The sequence below is a fragment of the Ambystoma mexicanum genome, chromosome 14 (genome assembly GCF_040938575.1).
Source record: "Ambystoma mexicanum isolate Mex_15411 chromosome 14, UKY_AmexF1_1, whole genome shotgun sequence".
Taxonomy (NCBI): Eukaryota; Metazoa; Chordata; class Amphibia; order Caudata; family Ambystomatidae; genus Ambystoma; species Ambystoma mexicanum.
Genome location: NC_090940.1, coordinates 145,666,797 through 145,678,992, shown reverse-complemented (window position 1 = coordinate 145,678,992; position 12,196 = coordinate 145,666,797). Strand labels below are relative to the sequence as shown.

General features: G+C 41.4%; 1 protein-coding gene across 3 annotated transcripts in view; it reads right to left on the bottom strand.

Moving 5' to 3' along the window:
- Positions 1-493: 493 nt before the first annotated feature.
- MIS18BP1 (MIS18 binding protein 1) overlaps positions 494-12,196 on the bottom strand; it is a 1,508,798-nt gene continuing 1,497,095 nt past the window's right edge. For all 3 annotated transcript variants that reach the window (XM_069638746.1, XM_069638748.1, XM_069638747.1), the window contains one exon: positions 494-1,473. In XM_069638746.1, the coding sequence (XP_069494847.1) occupies positions 1,373-1,473 (101 nt within the window). In that variant the 3' untranslated portion in view covers positions 494-1,372. The remainder of the gene's footprint in view (positions 1,474-12,196) is intronic.

Below are 12,196 nucleotides of genomic sequence, written 5' to 3'. Positions count from 1 at the left end.
TGTATCTATAATTTTGAAAAATATATTGAATTAAAAATCTATTTGTACAACACCTACAATACCAATCGGAAATATTTGTCTGTCGGATAACATATTGAAATCACCTCTGCAGTGCTTTCAGTGAGTCAACTTTTAACACCGGTTGGATGTGATCGAGATCACCACCAGCAGCGTTACCTGCATCAGTCCCATCATCTACCGCACCTGCCTCTGCCTCTTGAATAGTTCTACCCAATCCTCCGCCTGCTAACACCAGCGGAAGGTGATATTGTGCGGCTCGGGCAATGCAATAGAAGGGCTAGGAGCTAAGGTGCAATAACCTACTACTTCAACAACAAAAAAGCCCACAAAGATAGGTTTGGTCATAGATCGGAAAATAATTTCGGGACACTTCATGTACACCACAAAACAGACTCCTACCGCTGCATATGTCAAGTAGATCCTCACCCTGTGTGTCTCCTAAACAATGAGAATTGTCATAATGCAATTTAAATATGTTTTCATATCATTTTAATGAACACATATGCAGATTTATTAAAATGCTAAAATAGTTATACAAAGTCTAAATTTTACACATTTTCTTCAAAACAATTTCATGAATATATACATCTTTGTACAGCCATGCAAATAACAGATTTCAAAGCACATTTATATATACAAAGGCCAAGAAGTATGTATATTGCCATCTTCATGGTAAACAATGTCCTCAATTCTAAATCCTTCTTTGGGGCAACAGCAAATGTACCAACTGCAGCAACCTTGCTAAGTGGGACGTATTGTTCAGTTCTCCGACATTGTTAACTTCTCCCATCGAGGCTTACATATGTGCCTGACATGTTCTGTTCATTGTAGGCAATTGAGAAACTTCTTCAAAGGCTATATATGTAGCATGAATTCTATTAAAGACGTTTTAATACATTATTTTAAATTTAGAAGATCTGCTTTTGCATATACACTTCAACGCAAATTGAATAACTGAATTCAGACACAAAATTGTATATATACAATTACATTTCTTTTAAGAACTCCCAGTACAATTGCAATAACATACTACCCCTGGAAGCATGTACCACCACCCCCTTTGTGCATCCTAACACACTCCGACACCTTTGTTTTTACCAATCCTCGCACATTATTACCAAACACATACAGTTGAACGAGTTTCAGTGAAAATATTATTTCCCCAATTGCAATTTTTTACAAACACCAGGCTAACAGCAAATGTACTTTTACAATACTATATTCATGACATAATACAGAGAACAGAAGAATGGATTTTGAGATTCTCAGCAGAGGTGCTCATTATAGTAGAGAACATTTGTTAGGCATGTTTCATTAAGATTTTACTTTCACAGGAAGAAAATAAAGGACTCTAGCTATCTGAAAAATAGTCATCTTCTTCCTCTTCATCATCAGAAGGAAGAGGCTCATCTGTTTTAAAAAGCTTTCCTATAACGGTTGTATCATATGAACCTGCAAAATAAAATGGGAAAATAAGTATATCCAAAATACTTCTTTAAATGCTACTTTTAACAGAAATATTTTATTTAATCTCATGATTCATGTAGTATGTCAATGTATAAGTGTAGAATGTAAAAACAAATTAAAATGAGATAGTACTGTGAATCATTATAACGTTATCATGATGTTAGCAAATTGTAGTTGCACCAGCCAATCAGGTTAGGCATACAGGCTGTATAAAAGTATAAGCCCACATCCTATCCCTACAGACTGCACCACTCCCTTGAGTTACCACCTTCCTTCATCCATTGCCTCAGGCCCTAAATTCCCTACTACCCTTCACACCTCCCACTCCAAACACTTACCAGTCAATCAGCGTCACTCCCACTATGCTGCGACCACATGGTAAAGCATCAAAAACAGAAATAAATCCGGTCTTTTTACCATTACAGATGCTAGCCATTTCGGTTTGCATTCTTTTAAGGGAAATAGGGCAAAGGCAATCACGTGTTCCCATTTCCTTTAACAAAACATTAGCACCCCAGAACAAAATCCCCTGGATACTAATAACATTAATTACCATGGATGGGGCAAGCTGGGCTAGTTATGTCCTGGAGCTTTGCTTTGCTTAGGCTTGCAAATCATTAAAAGACCAGCCTAGCATCGTAAATACTTCCTTACAAAATGGCACAATTTGAAACCAATGCCTTGACCAAAGTATCCACAGAGTGAAAATAGATAAAACGTGTTTTCAGCTCTTTGATTCAATTAATGGTTTAACTGTGGCACACTATTTAAATAAAAAGTACTTTAATTCTTTCAAGGTACAAGATTTTCACACTGGTAATCTCACAATTCTGATCTCATGAGTGGTTAGTTGAACAGTTACTTTTTTTTATGCAGTGGGCACAGAAACCGCAAGACATCCTTGAAAAGTTGAAACATGGTTTATATATTTAAGCAGTTAAGCTTAATCATTCAAATGCAGGTTTCATTGCACATTTTACCTGTGTGATTACACTCATTTTTTCTTAAAAACTGGCAGCTCTTTAGTCCTCTGAAACTACCGAGTGCTACATCAACAAAAATAGATTGAGACAGCCAGAATACCCAACATTTGTATTAGCATTGGGCCATTTGATTTACGAGGTCTGTGTGGTTACACTGAAAGTAACAGGTTAACCTAGTGAGGGATAGTATTGACATAACTCTTTAGCTACACTAAATTTACTTGATTTAACTTTTACCAGTTTTTACAAGGTTGACTTGAGCTTTGTGTCCCCAGATTTAGCCTTTGCTTTGTTTCGTTTCGTTTGCAAACCCCTTTGCTGTTTTTCTTTTCTTTCTTTTTCCTTTTGGCAGTCCAAGTCGAGGCTCTGGATGAAGTTCACAACTTCTAGGACAGCTTTCCTGTTGGCCCCGTTCATCAAGATGGATCTTTTGTTTTTTCGATAGGCCGTTACATTCGAGAAGCAAATGTCTCACCGTTTCACACATGGTCGTCTGCTTGCAGAATCTGCATCCAGATGCTGTGGTTTTGGCTCTAGTTGAAATGATTTTGTTTGTTTATAGGATGTTCAATCGGGCACACATATAGATTGAACGCAGTTTTTTGTTTGGAAATTTCAACAGGTAGTTTACTAGTTCATTGAGTTGTTTGATGTTGACTGGTAAATGACTTGTAGATTTATATTTAACAGCCCGATCCTGAGTGTTACACCAGTCATGTTCCTTTAATCTTCGATGTTTTCGTAGGGTTATTGATTAATTCTATTTGCGAGCTTCCGATCTCTTCTAAACATGTCAGATTTTTTAATGGCCATTTAACTAACATTTTATTCGTACCCTTTTTTAGTTCTTCCTGGATGATCTCATAGATTCTTTCTTTTGAACTGTGGACCTTCCTGAAAAGCATTAGATTGCTAAGATCAACTGTGGCTTCCAGCGAGGTTAGAACCAGTTCCCTTCTGACCAATGTTACTGGTGTCGAGGATGGGAGACCCAACACCGCCCGCCAGAAGGAACTTTCCAGCTTTCTCCAGATGCTCGTCGGTATCCCTGGCATGGCCTCCGTTCCATAAATGATCGCAGGAGTTGCTTTCCCTTTATAGAAATTCAGAGTAGCTTGAATGTAAAAGCAACCAAATTTCTTATCGAGCATTCTCGTTTGGTTGATCAAACCTTTGGTCTTTGTACACATGTAATCTTGCATTGGCAGTTCAAGCTTGTTTTTGCTAAACATAACCCCAAGGTATCGGAATGACAACTTTTTCAAGAGGAGTTCCTCCTAGGCGCCATGTCTTTGTGTCCCTCCTTTGGGCAGATTTTTCCTGGGTCATCATTTTCGTTTTGTTGGTGTTGATCTCGAGGTCGTTGGTTTGCAGATTTACTACCAGGTTGTCTAGTTTTCTTTGAAGGCCCACCGCTGTTTGGTCTATCAGGATATCATCTGCATATAGTAGCCTGCTTATTTTTTCCTTCCCCTCTGTTGGGGGGGGGGGGGGGGGGGGAAAGGATCCGACTGCTTTTTCAGCCTCTTGATAGTCTCCCATGTATGCGTTGTAGAGCACCGGGGCCAGTGGGCAACCTTCTTTAACTCCTCTAAATGTAGGGATGTTCTCTGAAAGGATGCCCGAACCACTGAGCCGTACTTTCATCAATGTTTCTGAGTACAATTCTGTGATGGGAGCTAGAATGGAATCTGGATCCTTCCAGTTGGAGAGTTTCTCCTACAATTTGTCCCTGTTGACTATTGATGTTTGTGGCGCCTTTGGCCACTTTGGCCTTTATTATGCTGAGCATCATGATATTCCCTGTGGTTCCTATATTTTTAGTGAAACCCGTTTGAAAGTGATCGAAGCTGGCTGAGGATGTCACCCAAAGTTTGAATCTGTCTAAGAGGAATGAACCAAAAATTTTCCCGATGCTTTCCAGTAGGGCTATCGGCCGATAGTTGCAAGGGTCCCCTTTATCTCCCTTTTTAAATATCGGAACAATGTTAGCTGTCTTCCATGAGGGAGGGACCGTTCGGGAGATAGAACAAGTTTTAAAGATTTCCGATATCAAGAGGGCCCAGGCTTCGATGTTTGTCTTGAGATCGGTGTTTGAGAGCCCGTCTGGACCTGGGCTCGGGATGCTTTAAGTTTGCCGAATATTTCTGCAATCATGGGTTCATCTTGCTCAATGTCGCATCTGTCTGCGATGACTTTATCTCTCTTAGATGTTGTTGGTAATTGACCAAATAGATTTGAGAAGTGTGTTACCCATAACTTCCCATTCACGTGGTTTAAGAGGGAGGGTTGGGTTATTCGCCCCCCCGCAGATATTAGTGACCAGAATGCTTTTGATTGTTTGCCACTCAGTGTTCGTAGCATACGTTCGAAATCTTCTTGGTACAAGGTTATTTCGTGACCTTTCAGCCAGTTTTTATACGCCTTTTTGCTTTGTGAGCTTCTTCGATGTTACACCTCGCAGGAAAGTTTTTGGCTTCCCTCACCTCCTCTGTTTTTTTCAGGATTTGATTATTGGAGTGTTGATGACAAGTATTCGTTTGCGCCCCCCCTCCAGCCCCCCCCTCATTGGATACTTGTAGGGTACCAGGAAAGGACAATAATCGCAGTTAGCCATCCCTGTTGAGTCGTTGATCTTTGTTCTGGCCTGAAGGTATTCTTTTGTGATGGTGTTGTTTGACCGTGTATTTAATTGTAATCGAGTTCCTGCTTGGTTGGTAACCCACACTGGCCTTCATATGATGATTCTCCAAATGATAGCCACAAATGTGCTTGGGCAATGGTCCGGCAGAAAGTGCATCAGCCCTGGAGTTCAGGAAGTAATGTTTACAAAAAGCATGCAATGTTAACCAGGCAGTTCTGTATATGACATCTAGAAGCTTTTGATGTCACAATTCTGTCTTTGACTTTACATGATGTGCATAATCAGCAGCTACAGTTTATAAGTACCAGAAAACACTCTAATGGTATGCCTGTGCCGTAACAGAGGAGAATGGTCATGTCCTTGGAAGTCTGCCTCCCTGTCAAAAGTCATCCCCGAAATATTTCACAATATATGAGCATAATTCACAATTCACAGCCCCCAACATCCGAATAATGCAGAACACTCTTTGCCGCAGAGGATGCTGCACAGAAAAAAATAGCTTGCTTAGTGTAGGAAACAAAAACAATTTTCAGCAGATAGGAAAGATGGGTCCACCAAGGTGTCTTTCCCTGGCTGAGAGCCTGCAGCTTTCTTAGCGCCTTTTCCAATGCAATGGCAACCAAACAAATGTTTCAAGGTGAGATTATAAGTGGCTATCGATTCAAATGTTGCATGTGTCATAGGCTAGCACAATATTGAGATGGTACAAATAGCTGCTCTTCAATAGAGATAATAACTTAATCAGTGTGTCTAGGACCACCAAATTATGCAAGGCGAAATACTCATTTTTGTCAGGGGTAGCTCTTCTCGATGTTTTACAACAATCGTCCCCTCCAGCCCTGGTGGGAGTGGATCTGGACTCTATCCTTAAAGCAATCTTGAGATCGATGTATTCCAAGGTTCCAATGTAAACAAATACAAAAACACACACAGCCGTATTTCAGCCGCCTTTTCTTATATCCTTTTGCCAGGTGTTACATTGAGTGTGTTTTACCCAATATCCATTCAAAAGGATATACGAAAAGGCGGCTGAAATACGGCTGTGTGTGTTTTTGTATTTCTTTACAATGGAACCTTGGAATATGTTGATCTTAAGATTGCATTAAGAATCGAGTCAAGATCCACTCCCACCAGGACTGGAGGGGGCGATTGTTGTAAAACATTAAGAGCTACCCCTGATGAATGTTAGACACTTAGGAGTCAACAGACAGAAACATGTTGGGTCACATATATAATGCAACAAATGAATTTTTTACTAATGTTTGTATGTTGAACGTTGTCTTTTTGAAATTTTGAATGTGGTATGGTTGTTTTTCATTTTACATTTATGTACTGTACGTAATCGTCCTGTCAAAAAACCTGGGTTTAGAGTTTTTCTTATTCTTTTTTTAACAGTTATTTATGAGAATGATGTCTCTTTTTTCTATAATAAAAATATTTTTTCTAATGAAATAGCCAATGTGTGATGCACCATTTTTCTCGTCAAATGTTAATTAGATCTGTTTTTCCTCATGGCCCTTAGTTAGAACATGCACTTTCCATGAGAGGCACTATATTTGTAATGCTCAGAACACACTGGGCTGCTATACCTGTAATGACATTCAGTGCTGGTAAAGCATCTGCATTCAAGCAAGTGCTGCATCTGGTGAGACAACCATCTAACTCTATAATACCCAGCCTAATGGCCAAAAGATGGTTTGCACACATCTAAAAGGAGCACCCAATAGTAAAGCTGCACTAGATTTGTAAATAGAACAGGCATTTTCGGCTTGTTGAATATTTATTGGTGCTATGTCAAAATAGAAACAGAAAAACAAGCGAGGAAGAGCAACTCTGAACCCAAGCAAAACAGGAGAATAAAGTGGCCTGTGTCGAGAGAACAGAGAATGTACTAGAAATCCACAACAGGAATTCAAGAAACAGGAAGAGAGAGACCAATAAGCTGCATGGGAGAGCAAAAAAGAAAGTGAGAAGGGAAACAGAGGTAAATAATAAGACACACACACAATAGGAGTGAGGGATAGAAGCAGAGCAAAAGAGACATTTAGAGACAGTAAAATAAGAAAACAGCAGGCAGGGAGAGCTGGAAATAGAAAAGCAAGACTAGACAAAGGTAGGCCAATAACATAAGAGGCAGCACAATAAAGAATGAAAAAGGAGTAGCAACCATAACCGAGAAAGTGAAAAAAACAGATATAGCCAGAGTAATGACATGAGAGAGGAAGAGGGGTTATATCAACCGATAGCAATACTAGACCAGTTGACATAAAACACAGAACAGTAGCATAATACATTTAAAGTTTTAGTATATCTAAAACCTCTGATAGTGATCTACATTTTTACCAAGTGGTATATTCACAACACATCATTACCTCTAAAAAGTGGTTCCCGTGTGCAATCAATACATGTTGCTCTTTTGCGAAAACCTCCCCTTCTCTTGTGGGCTAGGTTTTCACAAAAGAGCAACACATGTTTAGTACGCTCTCATGACCTAGTTCCAGAGAGCCTGCATAGTCTGATGTTTGTCCTGGCCCATCCCAGACCCAAGACATCCAGTGTGTTAACCCGATTAAACTTCAACTGCAAGTATTCAGTAATGATCAGATTATTATGATTACCCAGTAAATAACAAGGGGGAACATCCTGTTTGTTAAACTGCAGAATACATTCTCCACTCTGCGACTTAGTTGCCAAGTCGACTCTGGTCTGCTCCAAGTCAGTGGCATAACAAGCACATTTATTATCATATGAAGTGCAGAAAGGAACCACTTGTCGGGTCAGTAGGAAGACGAGTACTCCACTTGCGACCTTTGGTCATTATTGACTTAAGGCAGGTTCCACCCAGTCCACCAAAAGAAATGTAATCAACTAACTGTATGGTGTTAGGCAGTGTGTTCTCAGGGCTATTTATCAGTTTCCAGTATAGTAGATTACACCTCACCAAAAGTGCACCACCAAAACTAGGGAGCCTAAATTCAGCAAGTATATATTCTATCCAAGTTTGTCTAGAACATTTAGTGATTGCTTAAAGGCCCTTCCCCTTGATCTTTTTTTTAATAAAATAGATGTTTCCTACCGCAAAGCTCACAGCCATGCAGAAGCAAAACTCTGATTTTAGCTTTGTATACCTGTAGACTGGAGTCAATAGAGAACCCACTGTGCTCACGGGCGAACAGGAGGACTGCACCAAGTTGCTTTCAAGATTTTGTCTCAATTCTTCCTAATTGGGGGACCCAAGACATCAATAGTAATCCCTGAATACTCATTGATAGAAAAGCGTCAAGCTGATTATGCTCCAATATCCACATGAGGCTTTTCTGATTGCAATTGCTGTGGGGATTGAATGTCATGACTTTAGTTTTGCTCGTATTTATGGTCAGCCCATTGTTTTTGGCAAAAACCACAAGGCAATCAAGTTGAATTTGAAGGCCTGTTGGTGTGTAGTCAAGCAAAACAAGATAGTCAGCATCGCCAAGCCTCTGTAGTTTATTCATGCCCAACCTAGGTGGAGATATTCGATGATCATTAAGAGTGAGGGGAAGATCGGCCAGGTAGAAGTTAAATAAAGTAGGGGCAAGAATGCACCCCTGTTTTAAGCCAACAAAAGTGGATAAGGTGTCAGGGACAACACTAGTTGTCGATGTTCTGACTTTAACCCTAGTGTGGCTATGCAGTAACATGATCATTCTCAGTAAGGCCCGAGAGAATTCCACACTTGGATAGCTTAAGCAAGAGGATCTTGTACTGTACTGTGTCAAAAGCTACAGTGACATCAATAAAAGACATATACACTTTATTTCAATATCTGCCATGAATTGTCAATGGAGAGAAGTGCCAATAAATTGGTTGAGGTGCCATAACTCTTACGCAAACTTGTTTAGTTTATAGGTATGATGTCCTGAGCGTGAGCTCAGTCGTTGAGTTCGCTAAGCAGGATGCATGCAAAGATTTTAGAAGGAGGGTCAAGCATCGCCAGAATGCGATAATTTTTTGGATTAGTTTGCGGGCCCTTATTGTGCAGCGAAATACTACTACTACTCAGCCAAGAGGAAGTGATTTTGCCACTGATGCTTACGATCATAAAGAGAAGATGCAGTAGTCTCCCCTGACAATGAGGGTTGAGCTTAATTAAGGCACTACTCAAGCCATCTAGTCCGATAGCATACACATTTTTAAGTGACTTAATGATGCCAATTAACTTCTCTTCCCCTCCAGTCTGTAGCCACCAGTCATTAATGTTGGGTATGACCGAATAAACAGTACTCGGCTGGGCTATAAGAAGCCTGAAGGTGTCTCCCTAGTTAGTCCAGGGGATCTGTCATGCAGGTGGCCAGGACACAGCCATCGCTATTGGATTCAGTTCCTGGGGGTGGACCAGTGAGGGAGGATCACCTGGATGGGGGGGTCCTCGGGGAGTGGAAGTGGAACACAGACGGGTGAGACGTGGTATCCCCCTTCAGGTAACATCTTTTCCCCATCCGACCACGTAGAACATTCAAAACCTCTGCCCCACCCCCTTTCGGACACAAACACTTTCACACGACACCAGAGAACAAACTAACACCAGAGCCGATTACCTGACATGTCCCAGTACAAGGGTCAGGCAATTGAGCAGAATCACACACCTGATGGACCTTTCCCTTTCCCACATGGATAAAAGGTGGAGCAAGAGTGCACAGGGCGAGCATATATTATGCTACCCGATATCACGAGGCATTCCCAATGCGAAGTAATACCACTCAGCAGATCCTTAAACATCTTCTACCGTATTTATCTAGGGTTGGTTTTCCTAAAGAGATACTAACCGACCAAGGTTCAAATTTTAAGAGTAAGGTTATGGCCGAAGTCAAAGAGCTACTCCACTTTACCACCTTGAGAACCTCTGTGTACCATCCTCAAACCGATGGTCTAGTAGAAAGATTCAATAAGACCTTGAAAATAATTCTACGGAAACTGGTAGACAAGGACGCGAAAGACTGGGATCGAATGATCCCCATGGCACTATTTGCAGCGAGGAACTGCCGCCCCCACACCTACCCCAAGCGTCCACAGGTTTCTCTCCCTTTGAGCTACTCTATGGAACAGAACGGAGAGATATCCTGGACATGCTCCGGGAACCTAAGGAAGAATGTGAGGAGGCTCCCATTCCAATATCACAAACCGCCACCAGCATGCAAGATCATAAGAAGTTGGTTCGGCACTTAGTTTGTACTCATATGGGAAGGGGCCAAAGTCAGCAAAAGACCAATTATGATTTTAAAAAAGTACATTTAAGATCTTTCTTTATTGGACAGAAAGTACTAGTCATTTTACCCACCTCCTAGAACAAACTTTTTTTTAAGTGGCACAGAGCTTGAGAGATAATAGAATGAACGGGTACGAGATCAAAAACAGAAAGTCCACTTCTATCACATCAACCTCTTAAAAGAGTGGAAGGAGAAACCATCAGCCACCCATGCCTAAATACTACGCTTTCAGCCAAGGTTCATTATATGGTAGTTATGGACGAGCAACCAAGTCTTAAGCTCTCAAGAGGTGATGCGGACTGGCTCTTAAGAACAGTGAGTCCTCAAGCCTCCACAAAGGAATATCCACACACATGTGCCAACACAGCTCTATACATACATACATATATATATATGTATATATATATATGATACATTACTCACCGTAATCGTATTTCTGATGCTTGTATCTGCTTAGATTCACATGCTGTGCATAGGCAGACATCTAGTGGAAGCTGCGGAGTATTACAGTTTGTTTTTCGAAACTCGAAAATGGGCGTCGACACAGGGCGTGCCAGTAATACTATCCCTAGTGTGACGTCCACTGTACCCAAGATCCCGCACGTGTCTAGGATCCTCAGATTGTATTTTTTCTGGCATGAGGAGTAGCATGAGTACAGATAATCCAAGCAGATAGATAGAAAGGTAAGACTACAAGCAACCATGCGCCTTCTCTCAGAGGGGAGGAAGGGTGGGTCGCATGTGAATCTAAGCAGATACAAGCATCAGAAATACGATTACGGTGAGTAATGTATCCCTTCTGAGGCTTGTGGAATCTGCTTAGATCACATGCTGTGCATAGGTTAGCGAGCAGTCCCTGAAGAAGGAGGTTGGATGTGAGAAGGGTCATGAGCAAATAAGTGTCTTAGAACCGCTTGTCCCACTTGTGTATCTGCCTTGGAATGGGTGTCAATGCAGTAATGCTGAGTAAAAGTGTGAATAGAGCTCCAAGTAGCTGCTTTGCAAATGGTGCCAAGGGGTACATTTGCAATGAAAGCCAGAGTGGCCCCAATGCCTCTAGTAGTGTGGGCTCTTGGCGTGAAAGGCAGAGTTCTTTCAGAGAGTGAGTAACACAGCTGGACACAGTTAATAATCCACTTCGAGATGCACCTTTAGAGACGCAATCCCCCTCTCTGCCTGTAGCTACGGAGACAAACAGTTGATCTGTTTTCCTTAGCGGTCTGGTTTTATTTACATAGTAGAGGACCGCCCTACGCACATCGAGGGTGTGTAGTTTCACCTCAGCCGAGCTTTGTGGGTCCTGGAAGAAAGCCGGAAGCTCGATGGACTGGTTTACGTGGAATTTAGATATAAACTTAGGTGAGAACCTAGGGTGTGTGCGTAAAACCAGTTTGTCTTTATGGACAGTAAATGAGGGATCCTGCACTGACAGAGCCTGAATTTCACTGACCCTTCTTATAGAAGTAATAGCTACTAAGAAGGCTGTTTTATAAGTCAGGTGTTTGAGACTGCTTTTATGCATAGGCTCGAAAGGGGGGCCCATGAGCTTAGATAGCAGCACATTAAGGTCCCACCCTGGTGGTGGGCTCGAAATAGGAGGGTGAAGTCTCTTTACTCCTTCCATGAAGGCTTTAACTAGTGGTACTTTCCACCACGAGATCTTGTTATGGGAAGTGGTGTATGCCGACAGGGCTGCCAGGTGTACTTTCAGTGAGTTAAAAAACAATCCTGCATCTAGCAGGTGGAGCATGTATGTAACAATAGTGGAAGGAGTGCAATCAACTGGGTTGACTTGTCTACTCTGGCACCAGATAACGAATCTCTTCCACTTGTCA